The following is a 21,580-nucleotide window of genomic DNA, read 5'->3' on the forward strand; positions in this document are numbered from 1 at the left end:
CTCACCGTGGGAAGTTGTAATTACCGCGTTAGGTTACCCAAAGGATCAGCAATGAGCTGCTCAGTCTGTCCTGTTCTCAGGAGTCTGAGCCTCAACCAGTAGATCCAGTAGCTGAGACCAGGAAGTGACTGGGCAGAAACAGTTGTTGGAGTGTACATTAAATGTTAATCCAGGAGTGAATCTCATCAAAATCAAGATCACAGACCAAAGACTGACTCTGGATTTACACAGGATGTAGACAGAAACATAATAGCGCAAAGTCTTTGTGAAATACATTGTTGTTTCATGCAAAAATATGACCTGAAATGATTCTCACAGAGAACTAAATGAAAACATAGCAAGTAAACAAGAGAAATCTCTGAAAAAGTGTGCTGACTGTCACAGATTACAAATGCATGTCCTCGGACAGCATTAAGTATGTCAGGTGTTCTTATACTGTTTTCTGTCAATAGAAGGATGTTGTTTATGAAGTAAATACAGACAGTGACCCCTCAGGGCTGAGGGCACAGCTGCACAACAACAGAGCGCCATCTTGTGTCAAAAACGAAAACTACCATTTATCAGCCAAACAAACCTTTTTGCAGTGAATACATAAATCTGTCAGTAAAAAATGCAATAAGATAAAGATGCAGACACTGTGCGCCCACTGCAACCGAATAAGTGACACACAGATTCAGACAAAGAAAAGGGAAGTCCACAGTGGTCACTTGTCCAGGCTCTGATGGAGGATAGATGGCCTCATAAATATCCTTTCAGAGGAGAGCAAACAGAGTCAGAGGATAAAACATGGCTGAAAAGGAGAATCTGATTTACAATGGATGCTGTAACGATGTGAAATACAAACAAGTGAGCAGAGCCCAGCGGCCAATGACAAAGGCTGAGAAATGGATGGGATGGACCCATCTGACAGTCTGTCTGCATCACACTGTAAAGATGTTTGGACTGGTGTTATCAGTCATGGTTGGCTAGAACAGTAAATAACAGTGAAAAGCCTCTGCTGTGCAATCAATCCATGTGTGCTTTATTTGATTTTCTATGGCAGGGGAATTAGATGTGATCAGATAACAAGTCCAAAGTATTTTTATTGCGTAGTATCTTGAAAGGACATGTTAACAGAGACAGGATGGAGTGTCTTCACCAACACAGCAGCACCACATAGAACATAGAACATAATAATAGAAATATAACACAGACTTACAATGAATTAGATAAAATATAAACAGAATCACAAACATTCTTACAGCACACAGACTCAATATATTTATCTTCTTGAACGTAGTCCTTATTTATCCATCTCGATTGTTTTGGTGTGAGGTTTCAGAATTTTGGAGGATATTGGCTATAAAAATGTCTACTTTCTCTTGAATATAAAGGAACTTTCTTTGTGGTTCTCAAAGTGCCAAAAAGTACTCAACAGCAAATGTTTCTTTCCAGAAATAATGAACCAATTACTCGAGATAACCTTTCATGTGGGAATTATTTTATGTAACACAGTGCAGGGGGAGGCATGCATCTACTCATGAATTAGAGGCTAACCTAGCTAACCTTACAGCTCAGCCAAGGAGCAAGCCATTAATGTTTACATCCGGCTCTGTCGTGAGCACAAGCCTTTCCTCCGTGAGTAGATGTACATTTCCTTCTGTGTGGTGATACGGAGTAGTATATTAGAAAGAAAATAGTTCCTACATGAAACTACTCACAACAAGGACTGTAGCTTATCTTCAGTAACTGAGTCATGATTTCTGGAAAGAGACAATGACATTTCAAGTTGAGCACCACAAGCAAAGTGCCTTCTAGTTCCATTATATTTGAGAGAAGAACATCGCCACACCCAATTTCTCCAAAACTCAGCAACTCAACCCAAAACTATGAAAATAGAGCACTACTGGTAAGAAAAAAAAATGTGTTAACTGTCCCTTTAAACTCATGACTTTGGACAGAGTCACGTCAACTCTGTGATTGTTTAATTAACTTTTCTCAGGAACTTTCACTGAACAATGATCTGTACTTATTAACATTGTGAAATTTAATTCAGGAAAAACAACTCACTGAAAGGTTACTGAAAGGTTGTATCTCATGGACTTCAGGTTCCCAGGTCATAAATTTAAGATGTTAATTTATGACAGCACAACAGTGAGGTTTAAATTGAGACACAGGGGAAGGATTGTTTCTTCTCAGGACAGCAGGATTCAACACAGGACCTGCCGATACACCTGCCCTCATCGGTAAGTCATATCTTTAGATTTTTGTTGAATGGTTGTAATAAAATGTATATATCATGATTAATGTATCAAGAGAAATTCCTTTAGATTTCAACATTCATTTTTTGATATTTTACAGGAACGTCTGCTCTTACAGAATAAAACCAGACATGACAGTTTCTTACACCCTTGAAGTGGCCAATGCAACATTTGGTGGCTTCTCGAAGCTCCTGTTCAGATGGAAGGGAAGCATCTACAGGCTGCTTTACAAAGAGCTTCTCGTGTTCTGTGGGGTTTATCTGTTTTTCAGTTTGTTTTACAGGTAAATTAACCAGTTTCATCTTTTGATTTTGCTGTTTGCTACAGAGTGTTAAAGTTTTATTTTCCTCACAGGTTCATGCTCTCGCCAAGGCAGCAAACTCTGTTTGAGCGTTTTGCCCTTTACTGTGATCAGTTCACCAACACCAACTTCATCCCAGTTTTGTTTGTACTGGGTGAGTGTGACTGAACTATGTCCTTACGAAAGCCAAATCTGAAGATGAGTTACTATAATTAAAATTGCTTTTCATCCCAGGTTTCTATGTGACCATGGCCTTCAATCGATGGTGGGGTCAGTACACCAGCTTCCCGCTGCCTGATAACCTAATGATGGTGGTGTCTGGGAACGTCCACGGGGCAGACGAGAGGGGTCGCCTGCTGCGACGAACACTCATGAGATACGCCAACTTATCCTCAGTTCTTATTCTCCGCTCCATAAGTACAAGAGTCCACAAGCGCTTCCCAACTTTGGAGCACATAGTAGAGGCTGGTAAGAACAACAGTGGAGAGGAATTGAGTGGTCATACATTTACCTTTATTTCACTTTACAATCATTGAAGCATCTGTGAGTTTCCAGCTTTGACATGTCAAAATGTCTGCTGTGCAACCAGTCACCTGCAGTGTTTGAAACAGAGACTGAGTACTCTTAAGTAAAACATTTGAATATTTCTTCTTCCACTGGTCGCTGTGTCTACTGTTTGTGTACTTGACTTCACTTAGGAGCATGCTTATTAGGGATGTTTGATTGTTTGTTGTAATTGACTAACAACCTTTTGCACATTTGCTTATTTGAAACAATAATAATAATTAGCTGTCTCTCTGTGCAGGTTTTATGACAACACACGAGCTGAAACTTTATGAGTCGCTGCACTCTGATTTCAACAAGTACTGGATGCCTTTGACTTGGTTCTCAAACCTGGCGTCCAGAGCGAGAGAGGAGGGTCGAGTGAGGGATGACATCGCTCTGAAATTGCTGATGGATGTGAGTGCAAATTTCACTTTAAGTCCTGAATCTGTCCCACTATGTCCACATATTCTTAAGATCTGACAATATTTATAAATGTATAATATATATTTCTAAGTGCAGGAGCTGAATAATTACAGAGCCAAGTGCAGCCTCTTGTTCCACTATGACTGGATAAGCATCCCTCTTGTTTACACTCAGGTAAAATTGTGAGCTTTACCGCTTTTATACAAAATAAATCCAATTTTCCTGACAAAACTGACTTGATCCTTGTTATTTGTGCAGGTAGTCACTATAGCAGTTTACTCTTTTTTTGCCTTCTGCGTGATTGGCCGACAATTTCTGAACCCTGAGAAGGGATACAAAGATCACAAATTGGACATGTACGTCCCTGTTTTCACCCTACTGCAGTTTTTCTTCTATGCTGGCTGGCTCAAGGTACGACAACAATTCATATTTCATTTGTAGAAAACAAATTTTCTTTTCATTTTGTCTTGAAGAGCAAGTTCGTTCCGTTCTGTAGGTGGGGGAGCTGATCATCAATCCATTTGGTGAGGATGATGATGACTTTGAAACCAACCAGCTGATTGATCGAAACATTCAGGTTGTCCCCTGAAGGCTTCTGTCCAACACAACTCATCTAAACACTTCAGTTGATTATCTCCTGTCGTTATTTTAATTATGTTTCACTCTCCTGAAGGTGTCAATGCTGGCTGTGGATGACATGTACCAGAACTTGGCTCCAATCGTGAAGGACAAGCACTGGGCACAGAGACATTTTTCCATCCCATACACTCTGTCTACAGCAGCAGAGACTCTTAAACCAACCTTCAAAGGTTCCACCTTTGACATGAGGTAAAGTAGTTTTACTTTTTATGTTTCTGTGCCTTTTGATGCTGCTGAAAAATCATCATGTTATCACTGCAAAGAACTTAAAATATCCAAATATTCGCAGAATGAGTGTGGAGGATCTTGAGATTCACCAGCCTGCAGACACTCCTGGAAAGAAACAGTATTTACCTCTTAAGGGCTCTCTGGGCAATGGCCTTGATGATCTTCTGCAGAGGGGCAAAGGTCTTCTGCGAGGTGGGAGCCTCCCTTCTCTAATGAATGTCTTGGCACACCCAAAAGAAGAAGACGATGATAATGATTACCTTGAAGATGACATCAATGCTGCCAACCACAAAGAACAAGAAAAGGCATTGATTAAAATTGTAGTGGAACAAAACTAGGGAACATTTTGTGATGCTGATGATCAAATCATTGTGTTTTCGATCCAACTTTTATTGTATAACATATTTTTAGATTTGACACACATGAATTAATTTGTGAAATAAAACATGTTCTTGAAAATTGATGAAATTATTCAGTGTTTCACTTTTCATTTATGAGAACACAGTATATTCTAAACATGTATGAGCTTAAAGATTTTCTATGCAGGAAAATAATGAATCACACAAAAGTAATCCCTCTCAATCAACACTTATGATCTACTTCAAATGTGTGGAGGTGTCTGTCTCTGTCTACAGAGAAACTGCACTAAATCTTATGAGATTTTATAATCAACTAACCAAAGCGCCAGCATTCTACGTCGAAACGCGCTCTATTATTATAACTATTATTATTGTTATTATTATTATTATAACTGTTATTATTATTATTGTTGTTGTTGTTGTTGTTATTACACGACATACATTATTATTACACGATGTTTAGTTTTGAAAATGTGGCACGAAACAGTGAATGAATGAACAATGAATTCAGTGGTGTGTCTTTAACGTTGAAGTACAAAATACGGAAGTTCGAGAGGGTCAAAAAGAGTCTTCGGCGCTTCCGCGTCGTCAGATATTCTAAGTAACCCATGCTGATAGGCGAGTTTCACATTTAAAACACTAATCTGTAGTAAAGGTACGTTATGTACTGTTCCTAGTCATCATTCTGTATTTAACTCATTAAACATTTTCTCTCCTCAACTAGTCAATAAAGTGAACGTGGCTTTGTTGGTGTCTAGCTATCGTGTATATCGCAGGATACACTTATTTACCTTACTCCTAGCTAGCTTGCTAATGTTAGCTTTCTGACTTACTCAAAGGGAGTCGCTAGTTTTCTCACTGTGTCAGTGAAATTTGGTCCCTGATTGGATATTTTTGACATTTTAGGCGTTGTACGCAAAATTGGCTGCGGTTTAGCGAAGCCTCTGTTTTTCACGAACAGTCGGTTTTGTTCGCTTTATTTGACAGGAGCATCCTTTCTCAGCCAGGCAGGAAAACAAAAGGCACACCGGTGGGGGACTGTCAGCTGACGGCCCCTGCTCCTGAGCTTCTGACTGTCACCTCCATCATGTCTCTGGGCGACAACCCTCGCCTGCTGCTCGGCAGGATCCGCTTCCTAAACAGGTGCATTGAGTGTTTCAAGAGGAGCGAGCCGATACCGGAGAGCCTGTGTTATGTCCCCAGGGAGGTGTGCTACAAAATCTGCAAGGATTCATCGTCCACGGCGTCCGCCGCCTCTGGACCATCTGCAGTGGGGTCCATCGTGGGAAAAACACTGGTGTCCGTCTTTGAAAGTCCACACCAAACCCCACACATGAAGAAATTATGCAAGCACAACATTGAACTAAAGAAAGGGACATGTATCCGGACAACAGGTGAAGAATACCGGAACAGCCAGGGCCTCTGGGTCAAAATTATTAAGGTGAGCTTCTGCCTCTCTCACAATTCAAGTGTTTTATTGTGAATGATGATAACCATCCTACTGCAGCTTACCCTTAGACTTGTTGTAACTAGGGCTGCAGCAGTATGAGATTTCAACAGTCTTGTTAATTTTTTTTTTTGCTTAGATGTTGCTTAGGGTTACACATGTTGATTTAATCATCCACGTCTGTGTGCAGGAGCAGATGGAGGAGCACTGTCCAGGTATGGAGCTGGAGGAAGGCTGGATCCTGGTCTGTAAACACACAGAGGGAGGCGACAGGCTGGTGCCGGTGGAGTCGCCAGAGTCCGTCAGCAGACAGCAGCAGCTCTTTGGCCATGACCACAAGCCCTGCAACAGTTGGGAGCAGGTGGTGAATGTAGAGAATGCACTTTATATGGGCTCCAAACCCAAAGTCGCTGAGTGTGATGATGCTGCTGTGCAGAAACTAAGGTGAGCGTGTGGTGTTAAAATAATAAGTTCATCCCAATATCAAAAATACTTTGCCGTGTCATCTTCATTCATTATATAATTATTTAAGAGCACTACAGATAAGACGTAAAATACTTTATATACTTTTTATATTATTTTTGTTCTGAAATGTTCAGTAATTCAAGCTAAAGAGTCAAATCTTTTTGGGTTGTGTTTACAGCAGCAGATTAAGCTGACATTCCTTGTTCTTCAAGGTATGTCCCTCCCACCTGGACGTATGAATGTGACGAGGACCTGGTGCACTACTTATATGACCACATAGGGAAAGAAGATGAGAACCTTGGGAGTGTGAAGCAGTGTGTGACCAGCATCGATGTTTCTTCATATTCTGTGAGTCACACTCAGGCATTTGTATTTAGTTGTTTTTCCTCTTCTAAAACAGTCTGGACAATCAATCCTTACAAACAAATGAAAACAAAACTGGGATTTAAGGAATTTGCAGTTGTACACCTTTTCCAGACAAACAAAGCTGTTAGAATAAAGATGTATCAGTATGTCATCTGCTGTTTCACATTGTTGATATTACAGATTTGACAGAAATAGTACATGACTGATTGTTACAGTGAGTGGTATCTCCTTGTAAAATACAAATGTATGCATTTGTCAGTGATGGAATCACCTTGATATTTGCTGATAGGATGATCCCAGTGGAGGGGTGAGCTGTCTGACAGACGGCGACACTGAAACTTACTGGGAGAGCGACGGCATGCAGGGACAGCATTGGATTCGCCTGCACATGAAGCGGGGCACTGTGGTCAAGTAAGGAGCTGAGCAACAAAGTTGTGGACGTGTCACTGCGGGACATAACGTGCTTGTCTTTGCTTTCCAGTAAGTTGATATTGACGGTGGACTCAACAGATGACAACTACATGCCCAAGCGAGTCACAGTGTTTGGAGGAGAGGGAGACAACCTGAAGAAGCTGAGTGATGTCACCATAGATGAGTGAGTCTTTTCAAAAGGATTTTGTCATCATATTTCACAAAAATCTCTTTGGGTTTCACAGACAGGCTTCAGTTACAGTATATGAGCTTTAGAAGAAAGACTAATGCCACAATTTTTGTATGAAGTGAGAGTGTTTGATGTCAGTATTTAATGTCTTCAAGCAGTATGACATAGTCTGCAGCTCGGGAAATTATGTCATAATTGACGACCTTTTGATATTAATTAGGAAAATTCAACAAAACGAAAAAGTGATAATAGGATTTTCCAGCCTTGTTATCAATCTGATGTTCTGCTGAAGAATCAGAATCTGCTTTCTCTTGACATAATGAGAGAAATCAAGAAGTGTGGTGTGCTATTATGCCTGATTCATCCATTTCATCTGGAGGAAATTGACAAATACAAGGAATTTACATATTTCTGCTCTTTTTTGCCTCTAGCAACCTGATTGGAGAGGTTTGTGTGCTGGAGGATATGACGTCTCACTTGCCTGTGATTGAAATTCGGATTGAGGAGTGTAGAGGTAAAGCTTTGGTTCTCTATCATATAAGCTTCACCATGTAAGAGATTTCACTATTGGAGTTTATGCACTCGTGGTCGTTTATGCATGCATAGTCATGAAGATTTTTTTTTGCACGTACTTGTGCCGTGCACTGGGCCTCTTTCAAAGTGTACAAGAAGCCACAGTATTCAAGCCTTGTTTGACCTGAGATCTGTTCGCTCTTGTTCCTCAGTGTAAGCTATTATTTATCTTAAAGAACAAAGATAATAACATGCTATTTTCTCTCCGTTCCGCTGGTGGGTTCCGTTTTTGTCCTTCTTGCCAAGCAGGCTACATCATGGACTTTGTCCTCCATGCTAGCTGCAAGACATGCCTCAGGCCAGATCATGCCGGGCTGGCCCTCTCTCCGCGGGCCTAGTGCCTATTCTGTGCACCCCTGTCTATGTCAGAGAAACAGCATTGAGTGGACGCCTTTGCGGCGCTGCGGGAGGATCATAGTGATGAAGGCAGCTGGGCTGAACGTGCTACCTTCTCCACTGAGGAAGATATAGACTTTTTTTTTGAACCCCGGGTGTAGAGGGGAGATGCAGTGCAGGGTGAGATCCCTCTGACTTGGTTCCCTCCATTGCTGGCTTACCTCCCAGTTATCCCCTCTTCTTAATGGAAGACCTGGAGTCGGACTGCGAGAAGGAGGCCCTGTCAACCCATGTGTTCTTACATGAATTTGTGGTCCACCAAGGCTTTTTATATCCTGAGCAAACAGAACAGCACTTCCCTTAGCTTTAACCTCAGCAAAAAGAGTAAGTAACTTATATGCATTTCCAGTCTCTCCATCCTGTCTTTTTGTCAGAAGTAATGGAAGCTTGGCCACCCTGCATTCATGCCCAAACTCATAGGAGCACCTTAAAGCAAAGGAAAACCATGGAGCTGTTCTGGTTATTCCCATCCTTATGCACTGTGTGCTTTTAGTGCTTGTGGACTCTGGTGGTCCAGTGGGGCACAGACCACATCCTGCGTCGCCCTTATCCTTAGAGCAACTGCTCTTACAGGGTGTGTCCTATACGATATGGAACCTTGGTTTCGTATTGTAACCCAGAATCTATGAGACTTAGCTCTCTGAACTGTGAACCCCACTGTTTCCACCAGTGTTAACTGCAGAAAAACCTGGCCTATTTTGAGAGCAGATCTCAGGTCACACAGGGCTTATAAGTTGTGGCTGTTGACCTGAGGGAGGCCCAGTCCATAGCACAATGGTGAGAAAGGAAGTAATTGTGGCTGCATATAGCGCAAGGGAATATTTTGCTAGTGACAGCTCTTCAAGGGCTAAACCCATAGAATCTGGGGTTACGATACGTAACCAACATTCTCTATTTAACCAGATATTTCCTCTGATTTAAACACTTTAATATATTATATAAATATTTTTTCTTTGGCTGAAAACAACTCTAGTGATGTCATGAACCTTAAATAATGTTTTTTCCCTCATTTGACTTTGCAGATGAAGGGATAGATGTCCGGATCCGAGGCTTGAAGATCAAGTCATCATGTGAAAGAGACCTGGGTCTGAATGCTGATGTTTTCCAGTCCTCTTACCTGGTGCGTTACCCCCGTCTGCAGGGCAACTCACCCGATGTCCTGTACCGCAGAGCACTGGTCATTCAGAGGTAGATCAGCATTCATCTTACATTCATGTGTCAAGGACATGTCATGAAGGTTTGGTGGTTATATACTTGCTGCTTTCCACAGGTTCATCAGACTCCTGGACAGTGTGCTCCCACACTTGATTCCAGCCTGGGATTACAGTCTTGGTACCTTCAACCAGGTCAAAGTGAGTCAGCATGCACTGGCATTGAATAACGCTTAAATAATAAGCAGCAATTAGCAATAATAACATACAGCGCATGGACAGTTTTGTACTTACACAACCTTTCTAAGCTTCCAAAATGAAACTCGAGCCTGCATTGTTAATTTACTGGTTCGTTCTTCGGCACCCTCTAGAGTATAAAACAGTTCCTGCTGCTGTCCAAACGCCGTTCAGCCCTCATCACACAGTGCCTGAAGGACTCTGAGACCAGCAAGCCAAACTTCATGCCCCGTCTTTACATCAACCGACGTCTGGCCATGGAGCACAAAGACAACCCCTCTCTAGATCCCAGCTGCAAGAACGCTGTGTTCAGTCAGGTATAAATCACTTTGTAAGTGGTGACATCACTTCCTCACTGTCAAGCTAAACTTTTAATGTTACCTTGAAGTGGGAAGCTTCGAATTTCCGCTCAGGGATCAATAAAGTCTCACCTTATCTTATTACTTATTTATTAATAAACCTCCATGAGATTTGTGTTTGTGTTTGTGTGAGTGTTTGGGGATCATGGTTTGAGAAACATGAGTCAGTTTTATTCAGTTTGTTCATTTTTCCATCTGTCTGTTACTGTTTTCATATACTTATTGTTTCTCTCCTTGCAGGTGTATGAAGGTCTCAAGCCATCTGACAAATTTGAGAAGACTTTGGATTACAGGTGTGCATTTTTGGGCTTGGATCTCAGGCTCATGTGTCCAGTAGTTCTTGTATGAACATGACTGCAACTAAAGGGCATTAAAATCTAAATCTTTCCTCTTGGTTTGCCAGATGGCCTTCACGTTATGACCAGTGGTGGGAGTGTAAGTTCATTGCAGAGGGAATCATTGACCAGGGAGGTGGATTTAGGGACAGCCTGGCGGACATGTCTGAGGAGCTTTGTCCCAGTTCAGCTGAGTGTCCCTTGCCCCTGCCGTTCTTCACCCGTACGTCCAACCAGGTAGTCACCTTGGTGCTCATCTGAACACAGTCAAGTTGGACAGCTTCAGTGTTGTCATTCATTGTTTTTTTGCCTGACCTTTGCTGGTATCTCAGGGTTCCTTAGAGGCCAGAGATTACTACGTCCCGAATCCTTCCTGTAAAGAGTTCCACAAATACGAGTGGATCGGTCAGCTCATGGGAGCTGCTCTCAGAGGAAAAGACTTCTTGGTGAGTTATGCTCATTCTCCACATACAGTGGTTCAGTAACTCAGTATATGTAGGAATTAGTAGGCGTAGAGACTGGATCTTCTGGCTTCCTGCAGGTCTTGGCTCTGCCCGGGCTTGTGTGGAAGCAGCTGACCGGGGAGGCTGTTAGCTGGAGTAAAGATTTCCCCGCTGTAGATTCTGAGCTGGTGAGGACATTCAAATTATTACCGAACTTTGATTGCTATAAAATGGAAAAAACTGTCTGGTGTAGACGTTAATCCTTCTGTTTCTAGGGATTTTCTCACATTAATTTTGGGTGTGTGTTCAGGTGAACCTGCTGGAGGCCATGGAGAACATGGACCAGGAGACGTTTGAGTTCAGGTTTGGTGACGAGCTGGTGTACACCACCCTGCTGAGCGACGGCCAGATGGTGGAGCTCATCCCTGGCGGCAGCCACGTGGCCGTTCGTTACGAGGACCGCAGCGAGTTCATCCGCCTGGTGCAGAAGGCTCGGCTGGAGGAGAGCAAGCAGCAGGTGTTGTTACACTTTGCCTTCTTATACATGGCTGCAGTGCAGGCAGAACATTTCTTGTTGTAGGTCTTATTATTCTTCAGTATAAACTCATCCAGTAATTATAGTGTGTGTATAGCTGCTAAATGACATGTGTATTACAGATTGCAGCCATGCAGGCGGGGCTGCTGAAGGTGGTTCCTCAGGCGGTGCTGGACCTGCTCACCTGGCAGGAAGTGGAAAAGAAAATGTGCGGAGACCCTGAGATCACCGTCGAAGCTCTGAAGCGACTCAGTGAGTGTTCAGCCTACAATTTATTTGTGTGTTGCATTGACGACAAACTTTGTTTTTAGCCACGCTAACAACATGTAGAGATGGTAAACAACTCAACAATTATTGTGTGGATTCCCATGAAATGTTGTGTTCATCCACTGTGACCAGATGATGAATCCCAGTTGTTTCTGTCTCCCTACCAGCACATTATGAGGACCTGGAACAAAGTGACGTTAGAGTGCAATACTTGTGGGAGGCACTGACAAACTTCACCAATGGTCAGTTCACTGTATACTTGTCAGTATTTTTAAGCACATGCCTCCTGTAGTGAATATCTTTTACCACATGACACATTGACTGCATATTTTGAAGTCCATTGAATGCGTTGGTGTGTTATTCTGAAAATTTGGAGGATTATGAACCCACATTAACGTAACTGAAAGTAATGTTGAATTTTGTTTTCAGAGGATCGCAGCAGGTTTCTGAGGTTTGTAACTGGTAGAAGTCGCCTTCCTGCGCCTATCTACGTCTTCCCTGACAAACAAGGGTCAGTGCAAGTACATCCCTGAGCAGTTACAAATTACTGTTTCCTAATGACAGCAAAATAACCAATTTAGATAACGTGAAATTCTATCAGTTTCTAACTCTGAAATGTCTTCTGTTTCCTGATTTAGCTCTGAGACAACTGATGCACTTCCTCAGTCCTCCACATGCTCCAGCACTCTTTATTTACCCAACTACCCAAGGTACACTGGTGTTCTGTGTTTCCTTTTCAGGGAATGTGTATGCATCACCATATTAAACTTTGATCCCAAACTGTCGTGCTCTGACCTCTTATGAAGCAGATCAGTTTTAGTAAAATTGCTTGGCAGTAACGTCACATTTATCGCCTCACATCCCTTCCTCTCCTGTTTGTTCTGTCTGGTCCTGCAGTGCAAAAGTTTGTGAGGAGAAGCTGCGTTATGCTGCATACAACTGTGTGGCCATTGACACAGACATGAGCCCCTGGGAGGTGTGATCTCTCTGCTACCTCACTGGACAAACTTTACAAAGTTTATCATGCTAATATATCTCACATCTACCATTTAATCCCAGCTGTATATAATAAAGAAGTATCTGGAAACATGGAAGTGACTTTGGTGTTTTTATTAAAGGCTTTGTGTGTTTTTTGGATGAAACATGAAATGAATGAATTTGTTTGTAGAAGCTGTGGTAACCTCAGGTTTCTTTATAAGTACACAAAAGTAAATGTGTTGTTCAGATGGGGGATTTCGTTCTGCTGACTTAAAACTTGCTGCCTTTTTGAAGCACTTTGTAGCGTAGATTTCGAAGCGCACCATACCATAATAATGATCGTTTTAAACGTGGAGTGAAAGACATGAAGTCAATGGTGTGGCTTTAACTTTGAAGAAGAAAATACGGAAGTTCGAGATGGTCAAAAAGCGTTTTCGGCGTTTCCGCGTTGCCAGATATTCCAAGTAATCCCGACCGATGGGTGGATCTTATTCGGTTTACTCGTCGGCAGTACTGTTTCTCCCGATCATTTTACATTTTAACTCATAAACATTTTACCTCCTTAATTTGTTAATAAAGTGAATTCGGCTTTGTTGATAACTGGCTGTCGTGAATGTTGCTGGATACAGCGAACATTAGCTTGCTTACTCTCAGAGGGAGTCGCTAGTTTTCTCACTTAGTCAGTGAACTTTGGTCGCTAACACAGGAGACTTTCCGGACATTGTACACACCCAATATTTCCCAAGGATCAATAAAATTTTGAATCTGACTGAAGGAGAGGTGGAAATCAAATGACTTTACTGAATTGCGCTGCGGTTTAGCGAAGCCTCTGTTTTTCACGAACAGTCGGTTTTGTTCGCTTTATTTGACAGGAGCATCCTTTCGCAGCCAGGCAGGAAAACGAAAGGCACACCGGTGGGGGACTGTCAGCTGACGGCCCCTGCTCCTGAGCTTCTGACTGTCACCTCCATCATGTCTCTGGGCGACAACCCTCGCCTGCTGCTCGGCAGGATCCGCTTCCTAAACAGGTGCATTGAGTGTTTCAAGAGGAGCGAGCCGATACCGGAGAGCCTGTGTTATGTCCCCAGGGAGGTGTGCTACAAAATCTGCAAGGATTCATCGTCCACGGCGTCCGCCGCCTCTGGACCATCTGCAGTGGGGTCCATCGTGGGAAAAACACTGGTGTCCGTCTTTGAAAGTCCACACCAAACCCCACACATGAAGAAATTATGCAAGCACAACATTGAACTAAAGAAAGGGACATGTATCCGGACAACAGGTGAAGAATACCGGAACAGCCAGGGCCTTTGGGTCAAAATTATTAAGGTGAGCTTCTGCCTCTCTCACAATTCAAGTGTTTTATTGTGAATGATGATAACCATCCTACTGCAGCTTACCCTTAGACTTGTTGTAACTAGGGCTGCAGCAGTATGAGATTTCAACAGTCTTGTTAATTTTTTTTTGCTTAGATGTTGCTTAGGGTTACACATGTTGATTTAATCATCCACGTCTGTGTGCAGGAGCAGATGGAGGAGCACTGTCCAGGTATGGAGCTGGAGGAAGGCTGGATCCTGGTCTGTAAACACACAGAGGGAGGCGACAGGCTGGTGCCGGTGGAGTCGCCAGAGTCCGTCAGCAGACAGCAGCAGCTCTTTGGCCATGACCACAAGCCCTGCAACAGTTGGGAGCAGGTGGTGAATGTAGAGAATGCACTTTATATGGGCTCCAAACCCAAAGTCGCTGAGTGTGATGATGCTGCCATGCAGAAACTAAGGTGAGCGTGTGGTGTTAAAATAACAGTTCATCCCAATATCAAAAATACTTTGCCGTGTCATCTTCATTCATTATATTCAGTAGAATCTAGACATCTCTACAGCTGGTATCTCACTAAACTCAGCAACTCACACCAAAACAATCTAGATAGATTAAGAGCACTACAGATAAGACATAAAATACTTTATATACTTTTTATATTATTTTTGTTCTGAAATGTTCAGTAATTCAAGCTAAAGAGTCAAATCTTTTTGGGTTGTGTTTACAGCAGCAGATTAAGCTGACATTCCTTGTTCTTCAAGGTATGTCCCTCCCACCTGGACGTATGAATGTGACGAGGACCTGGTGCACTACTTATATGACCACAAAGTGAAAGAGGATGAAAGGCTTGAGAATGTGAAGGAGTGTGTGGCCAATATTGTAGTCTCTTCATATTCCGTGAGTCACACTCAGGCATTTGTATTTAGCTGTTCTTCCTCTTCTAAAACAGTCTGGCCAGTCCCTGCAAAAAATCTGCAGTTTTTTACATTTTTCAGTCAAACAAAGCTATTACATTAAAGCCGTATGCGTATTACAAACAATCAAGTATTTGGTTTGTTTATCAGCTGCATTTTTATTTTGATGTTAGGTTTGACAGAAATACAACGTAATGATTGTTACACTGAGTGACATCTTCCTGCAGGAAAATGAAATTACAAATGTATGCTTATGTCAGTGATGGAATCACTTTGATATTTGCTGATAGGATGGTCCCTGTGGGGGGGTGAGCTGTCTGACAGATGGCGACACTCAAACTTACTGGGAGAGCGACGGCATGCAGGGACAGCACTGGATTCGTCTGCACATGAAGGGGAACATTGTGGTCAAGTAAGGAGCTGAGCAACAAACCTCATGGAAAAAACAATAAATTTACATGCCGACTTTAATGTGTTAAACATCATTCGTTGCAACCCAAAACCTTAACGTATTGTGTTTAATATTTATTTTAGAGTAATTTCTTTATTTCAGCTGCATATTGAAGCTTACTGCACTTGTTGTTCTGTAATCAGAGGGGAATAAATGATGCTAACTCATAAAGTATGTGCACAGTGAGCCACAATGTATTTCACGTTTGCTTAAAGATGAAGTTTCTCATATGAAGCTTTTTTTTTTGTTGATCAGTGGTGGACATGTCTCTGTTGCATACAACATGCTTCTCTTTGCTTTCCAGTGAGCTGCTGTTGACGGTGAACTTCGTGGATAACAACTATGTGCCCAAGCAAGTCCGAGTTTATGGAGGAGAGGGAGACAACCTGGAGAAGCTGAGTGATGTCACCATAGATGAGTGAGTCTTTTCAAAAGGATTTTGTCATCATATTTCACAAAAATCTCTTTGGGTTTCACAGACAGGCTTCAGTTGCAGTATACAGATTCTCCCTGTGTCTGTGTGGATTTTCGCCAGGTCCTCCGGCTTCCTCCGGCTTCCTCCAACAGTCCCAAAAAACATGCACATTAGGTTAATTGGCTACTCTACATTGATCCTGTGTGAGTGTTTGTGGTTGCCCGTCTTTGCGTGTCAGTCCAGGGTGAACCTCATCTCTCGCCGTAGCCAGCTGGGACAGGGTCCAGACCCCCGCCACCCTGACACATAAGGGGGATAGAAAATGGATGGATGTTAAAATTGACTACCTTTTGATATTTGTTAATTAGAAAGGTTTAATAAAATAAATGTAATTAATTAGTAAAATGTGACAATAGGATTTAGATTTAGGATGGAATCTACCTACTTCAGTAGATAACATCTACCTAATAATTTTTTCTAGCTTTGTTATCAATCTGATGTTCTGCTGAAGAAGCAGAATAACTGCCTGACTCATTCATTTCGTCTGGGGGAAATTGACAAATACAAGAAATTTACATATTTCTTCTCCTTTTTTGCCTCTAGCAACCTGGATGGAGACGTTTGTGTCCTGGAGGATATGACATTTCACCTGCCTGTGATTGAGATTCGAATTAAGGAGTGTAGAGGTAAAGCTTTGGTTCTCTTATTATTTAACCAGACATTTCCTCTGATTTAACCACTTTAATACATTTTCTTTGGCTGAAAACAACTCAAATGATGTCATGAACCTTAAATAATGTTTTTTTTCCCTCATTCGGCTTTGCAGATGGGGGGTCAGATGTCCGAATCCGAGGCTTGAAGATCAAGTCGTTGAGTGAAAGCGATCTGGTTCTGAATGCTGATGTTTTCCAGTCCTCTTACCTGGTGCGTTACCCCCGTCTGCAGGGCAACTCACCCGATGTCCTGTACCGCAGAGCACTGGTCATTCAGAGGTAGATCAGCATTCATCTTACATTCATGGGAAATATCATAGAGTTAAATATTTGTAACCTAATTGTGACGATGACAAAATGTGTCAACGACATGTCATGAAGGTTTGGTGGTTATATACTTGCTGCTTTCCACAGGTTCATCAGACTCCTGGACAGTGTGCTCCCACACTTGATTCCAGCCTGGGATTACAGCCTTGGTACCTTCAACCAGGTCAAAGTGAGTCAGCATGCACTGGCATTGAATAACGCTTAAATAATAAGCAGCAATTAGCAATAATAACATACAGCGCATGGACAGTTTTGTACTTACACAACCTTTCTAAGCTTCCAAAATGAAACTCGAGCCTGCATTGTTAATTTACTGGTTCGTTCTTCGGCACCCTCTAGAGTATAAAACAGTTCCTGCTGCTGTCCAAACGCCGTTCAGCCCTCATCACACAGTGCCTGAAGGACTCCAAGACCAGCAAGCCGAACTTCATGCCCTGTCTTTACATCAACCGATGTCTGGCCATGGAGCACAAAGACAACCCCTCTCTAGATCCCAGCTGCAAGAACACTGTGTTCAGTCAGGTATAAATCATTTTGTAAGTGGTGACATCACTTCCTCACTGTCAAGAGAGACCCAACAAAACCTCCATGAGCAAGCACTTGGCGACAGTAGTCAGGTAAAACTTCCTTTTAGAAGGCAGAAACTTTGGAGCAGATCCCGACTCAGTATGGATGGCCATCTGCCTTGACTGGCTGGGTTTAGAGGGACGGGGGGGGGGGGGTACATAACAACAGCGACAACAAGCAATAATGAGTGTTGGAATGACAATGATGGTATTAACAATAATGATTTTGTTAGTAGTAGCAATAATAATAATGCAGAAATATAAGAGGAGGTAATAACAGTCGTCTGTGTCAAGCAGGACCACAGCAGGAGGTCCAGACACGATCCATGGGAACCTGAGAGACGAGGAAGCACAAAGACTCCGGGGAAGAAGTCAAGTTAATGACATGAATTGATGGGACATGAATACGTGTGGAGGGACAGTTAGAGGAGGAGAGAGAAGCTCAGTGCATCATGGGAGATCCCCCGACAGTCTAAGCCTAGAGCAGCGTAACTATAGGCCAGCCTAAGCCAGCCCTAACTATAAGTTTTATTAAAGAGGAAGGTTTTAAGTCTACTTAAAAGTTTTAATCGGTTTGTTCATGTTTCCATCTGTCTGTTACTGTTTTCATATGTGTGTTGTTTCTCTCCTTGCAGGTGTATGAAGGTCTCAAGCCATCTGAGAAATCTGAGAAGACTTTGGATTACAGGTGTGCATTTTTGGGCTTGGATCTCAGGCTCACGTGTCCAGTATTTCTTGTATGAACATGACTGCAACTAAAGGGCATTAAAATCTAAATCTTTCCTCTTGGTTTGCCAGATGGCCTTCACGTTATGGCCAGTGGTGGGAGTGTAAGTTCATTGCAGAGGGAATCATTGACCAGGGGGGTGGATTTAGGGACAGCCTGGCGGACATGTCTGAGGAGCTTTGTCCCAGTTCAGCTGAGTGTCCCTTGCCTCTGCCGTTCTTCACCCGTACATCCAACCAGGTAGTCACCTTGGTGCTCATCTGAACACAGTCAAGTTGGACAGCTTCAGTGTTGTCATTCATTGTTTTTTTGCCTGACCTTTGCTGGTATCTCAGGGTTCCTTAGAGGCCAGAGATTACTACGTCCCGAATCCTTCCTGTAAAGAGTTCCACAAATACAAGTGGATCGGTCAGCTCATGGGAGGTGCTCTCAGAGGAAAAGACTACTTGGTGAGTTATGCTCATTCTCCACATACAGTGGTTCAGTAACTCAGTATATGTAGGAATTAGTAGGCGTAGAGACTTGATCTTCTGGCTTCCTGCAGGTCTTGGCTCTGCCCGGGCTTGTGTGGAAGCAGCTGACCGGGGAGGCTGTTAGCTGGAGTAAAGATTTCCCCGCTGTAGATTCTGAGCTGGTGAGGACATTCAAATTATTACCAAACTTTGATTGCTTTAAAATGGAAAAAACTGTCTGGTGTAGACGTTAATCCTTCTGTTTCTAGGGATTTTCTCACATTAATTTTGGGTGTGTGTTCAGGTGAACCTGCTGGAGGCCATGGAGAACATGGACCAGGAGACGTTTGAGTTCAGGTTTGGTGACGAGCTGGTGTACACCACCCTGCTGAGCGACGACCAGATGGTGGAGCTCATCCCTGGCGGCAGCCACGTGACCGTTCGTTACGAGGACCGCAGCGAGTTCATCCGCCTGGTGCAGAAGGCTCGTCTGGAGGAGAGCAAGCAGCAGGTGGTTCTTCAGTGTTGTTACACTTTGCCTTCTTATACATGGCTGCAGTGCAGGCAGAACTTTTCTTGTTGTAGGTCTTATTGTGGTGTTTGTGTATAGATGCTAAATGACATGTGTATTACAGATTGCAGCCATGCAGGCGGGGCTGCTGACGGTGATTCCTCAGGCGGTGCTGGACCTGCTCACCTGGCAGGAAGTGGAAAAGAAAATGTGCGGAGACCCTGAGATCACCGTCGAAGCTCTGAAGCGACTCAGTGAGTGTTCAGCCTACAATTTATTTGTGTGTTGCATTGACGACAAACCAGTTCACAGAAGTATTGTAGTTTACATTTATCTTCTTGGGCTGGGTGTGCCCAGTACATGGGTTGGACTTACTTGCAACTGAGGCTCATTGGCCAGCTATTCCTGAGGTGAACAGGCAAACCACTGTTCATGTGCACTTCCTGAAATGTGATATCAAACATGTGTGGATATTGTTATTGAGGCATGTATCTATTGTAACAGACTAGAGAGGATTTTGTGGGTACATCCAAGGAGTAAGATACATGAGTTAAGTAAGAAAACACAAATCTAAAGTGCACACAGTGAAGGCCAATTATACATCCACTGTGACCAGATGATGAATCCCAGTTGTTTCTGTCTCCCTAACAGCACATTATGAGTTCCTGGAGCAAAGTGACGTTAGAGTGCAATACTTGTGGGAGGCACTGACAAACTTCACCAATGGTCAGTTCACTGTTTACATGTCAGTTTTTTTCAGCACATGCCTCCTGTAGTGAATATCTTTTACCACATGACACATTGACTGCATATTTTGAAGTCCATTGAGTGTGTTGGTGTGTTTGTTATTCTGAAAATTTGGAGGATTATGAACCCACATTAACGTAACTGAAAGTAATGTTGAATTTTGTTTTCAGAGGATCGCAGCAGGTTTCTGAGGTTTGTAACTGGTAGAAGTCGCCTTCCTGCGCCTATCTGTGTCATCCCTGGCGAACAAGGGTCAGTGCAAGTACATCCCTGAGTAGTTACAAATTACTGTTTCCTAATGATAGCAAAATAACCAATTTAGATAACATGAAATTCTATCAGTTTCTAACTCTGAAATGTCTTCTGTTTCCTGATTTAGCTCTGATAGAGCTGATGCACTTCCTCAGTCCTCCACATGCTCCCGCCTACTTTATTTACCCAACTACCCAAGGTACACTGGTGTTCTGTGTTTCCTTTTCAGGGAATGTGTATGCATCACCATATTAAACTTTGGTACTTTGATCCCAAACTGTCGTGCTCTGAGCTCTCATGAAGCAGATCAGTTTTAGTAAAATTGCTTGGCAGTAACGTCACATTTATCGCCTCACATCCCTTCCTCTCCTGTTTGTTCTGTCTGGTCCTGCAGTGCAAAAGTTTGTGAGGAGAAGCTGCGTTATGCTGCATACAACTGTGTGGCCATTGACACAGACATGAGCCCCTGGGAAGTCCAGGAATCTCTGCTATTTCACTGAACAAACTTTACAAATCAAATCAAAGAAATTTTGCCAAGTTTATCACGCTAATATATCTCACAACTGCCATTTAATCCCAGCTGTATATAATAAAGAACTATCTGGAAACATGGAAGTGACTTTGGTGTTTTTATTAAAAGCTTTGTGTGTTTTTTGGATTTGTTTAAATTTGTTTGTAGAAGCTGTGGCAACTTTATCAATGTGTCATTCTAAGAAGATGTTTGAACTCTGGCAAAGTTTCCTCAAAGTCCAAGGTTTTCTTTATAAGTACACAACATATTTGTTGTTCAGATTTCCTGACTTGAAATTTACACAGGTTTATCACAGGTTCAATGGACATCAAAATAATACACATAATAACACCTTATTAGAGTTTCATTAGAGTCTTTGACTGTCTCAAGATACTTGTAGCTTTCTACAGAGTCAGCAACCTGGTCTTTAATGATCACAGTCTGATTGAGTGAAGCAGTCCTCAAATTTGTGATTGTATCCTTTGCTTTGGAGATGTTTAGCTTAAAAAAGACTTGTTGATAAGCTCATCAAAGACTGGGTCATGGCTGGACACACTGTGGTATTACATACTCACAACAACTGAATCATCTGCAGATTTCAGTGTTGTCCGGTTTTAATGTTTCCATTGGCTTGTGTTTGTGTACAGAGTAGAAAGAAATGAAAAGCTAATGAAGTAAATGTATTTACTCTTACACTTTTTTCATATTTGTCAGAAAATCTATTATCCAGTCCATCACACTGATTCAACTCAAAATACTCTGTCAACCTCATGGCCGAAATGAAAACAATT

The 21,580-nt window shown here is 42.4% G+C and overlaps 3 protein-coding genes across 7 annotated transcripts; all 3 read left to right on the forward strand.

The window, feature by feature from the left end:
* The first annotated feature begins 1,378 nt into the window (after nucleotides 1-1,378).
* Nucleotides 1,379-4,817, forward strand: best4 (bestrophin 4). Its single transcript, XM_046409696.1, has 10 exons — nucleotides 1,379-2,225; nucleotides 2,341-2,523; nucleotides 2,595-2,695; nucleotides 2,776-3,009; nucleotides 3,347-3,501; nucleotides 3,607-3,684; nucleotides 3,769-3,921; nucleotides 4,007-4,087; nucleotides 4,184-4,338; nucleotides 4,439-4,817. Exons 1-10 carry the CDS (start codon nucleotides 2,077-2,079, stop codon nucleotides 4,713-4,715), a joined length of 1,566 nt encoding a protein of 521 aa, XP_046265652.1. The 5' UTR covers nucleotides 1,379-2,076; the 3' UTR covers nucleotides 4,716-4,817.
* A 438-nt stretch (nucleotides 4,818-5,255) lies between these two features.
* On the forward strand, nucleotides 5,256-20,890 carry LOC124069279 (E3 ubiquitin-protein ligase HECTD3-like). Of its 5 annotated transcripts, XM_046408287.1 has the most exons (20): nucleotides 5,256-5,391; nucleotides 13,762-14,215; nucleotides 14,410-14,663; nucleotides 14,965-15,100; nucleotides 15,408-15,529; nucleotides 15,873-15,986; nucleotides 16,587-16,669; nucleotides 16,810-16,975; nucleotides 17,111-17,192; nucleotides 17,363-17,545; nucleotides 18,225-18,277; nucleotides 18,388-18,556; nucleotides 18,652-18,765; nucleotides 18,861-18,950; nucleotides 19,073-19,279; nucleotides 19,404-19,533; nucleotides 19,931-20,005; nucleotides 20,197-20,278; nucleotides 20,406-20,477; nucleotides 20,673-20,890. In XM_046408287.1, exons 2-20 carry the CDS (start codon nucleotides 13,862-13,864, stop codon nucleotides 20,776-20,778), a joined length of 2,592 nt encoding a protein of 863 aa, XP_046264243.1. In that variant the 5' UTR covers nucleotides 5,256-5,391; nucleotides 13,762-13,861; the 3' UTR covers nucleotides 20,779-20,890. The 5 variants fall into 5 exon arrangements, 4 of the variants coding, with proteins under 4 accessions (XP_046264243.1, XP_046264244.1, XP_046264245.1 ...); XM_046408288.1 differs by lacking the exon at nucleotides 5,256-5,391 and having other exon boundaries at nucleotides 13,247-14,215; nucleotides 14,416-14,663; XM_046408289.1 differs by lacking the exons at nucleotides 5,256-5,391; nucleotides 19,931-20,005 and having other exon boundaries at nucleotides 13,265-14,215.
* On the forward strand, nucleotides 5,293-13,002 carry LOC124069281 (E3 ubiquitin-protein ligase HECTD3-like). Its single transcript, XM_046408291.1, has 20 exons — nucleotides 5,293-5,391; nucleotides 5,724-6,177; nucleotides 6,374-6,627; nucleotides 6,861-6,996; nucleotides 7,304-7,425; nucleotides 7,496-7,609; nucleotides 8,047-8,129; nucleotides 9,607-9,772; nucleotides 9,855-9,936; nucleotides 10,107-10,289; nucleotides 10,572-10,624; nucleotides 10,735-10,903; nucleotides 10,999-11,112; nucleotides 11,208-11,297; nucleotides 11,420-11,626; nucleotides 11,767-11,896; nucleotides 12,079-12,153; nucleotides 12,341-12,422; nucleotides 12,550-12,621; nucleotides 12,809-13,002. The coding sequence occupies exons 2-20, from the start codon at nucleotides 5,824-5,826 to the stop codon at nucleotides 12,891-12,893; spliced, it is 2,571 nt and encodes an 856-aa protein (XP_046264247.1). The 5' UTR covers nucleotides 5,293-5,391; nucleotides 5,724-5,823; the 3' UTR covers nucleotides 12,894-13,002.
* Nucleotides 20,891-21,580: the final 690 nt, after the last annotated feature.

This window comes from Scatophagus argus, chromosome 13, assembly GCF_020382885.2.
Source record: "Scatophagus argus isolate fScaArg1 chromosome 13, fScaArg1.pri, whole genome shotgun sequence".
NCBI lineage: Eukaryota > Metazoa > Chordata > Actinopteri > Scatophagidae > Scatophagus > Scatophagus argus.

Excerpts from the sequence above, each read along its gene's own strand:
- LOC124069281 (XM_046408291.1), top strand. The coding sequence starts at position 5,824 with ATGTCTCTGGGCGACAACCCTCGCCTGCTGCTCGGCAGGATCCGCTTC. Across the intron at positions 11,298-11,419 it reads CCGCTGTAGATTCTGAGCTG|GTGAACCTGCTGGAGGCCAT; the intron begins GTGAGGACATTC and ends GTGTGTGTTCAG. Across the intron at positions 12,423-12,549 it reads GTCTTCCCTGACAAACAAGG|CTCTGAGACAACTGATGCAC; the intron begins GTCAGTGCAAGT and ends TTCCTGATTTAG.
- LOC124069279 (XM_046408287.1), top strand. The coding sequence starts at position 13,862 with ATGTCTCTGGGCGACAACCCTCGCCTGCTGCTCGGCAGGATCCGCTTC. Across the intron at positions 19,280-19,403 it reads TGGAGGAGAGCAAGCAGCAG|ATTGCAGCCATGCAGGCGGG; the intron begins GTGGTTCTTCAG and ends TGTGTATTACAG. Across the intron at positions 20,478-20,672 it reads TATTTACCCAACTACCCAAG|TGCAAAAGTTTGTGAGGAGA; the intron begins GTACACTGGTGT and ends CTGGTCCTGCAG.
- best4 (XM_046409696.1), top strand. The coding sequence starts at position 2,077 with ATGGACTTCAGGTTCCCAGGTCATAAATTTAAGATGTTAATTTATGAC. Across the intron at positions 2,696-2,775 it reads CCCAGTTTTGTTTGTACTGG|GTTTCTATGTGACCATGGCC; the intron begins GTGAGTGTGACT and ends TTTTCATCCCAG. Across the intron at positions 4,339-4,438 it reads GGTTCCACCTTTGACATGAG|AATGAGTGTGGAGGATCTTG; the intron begins GTAAAGTAGTTT and ends AAATATTCGCAG.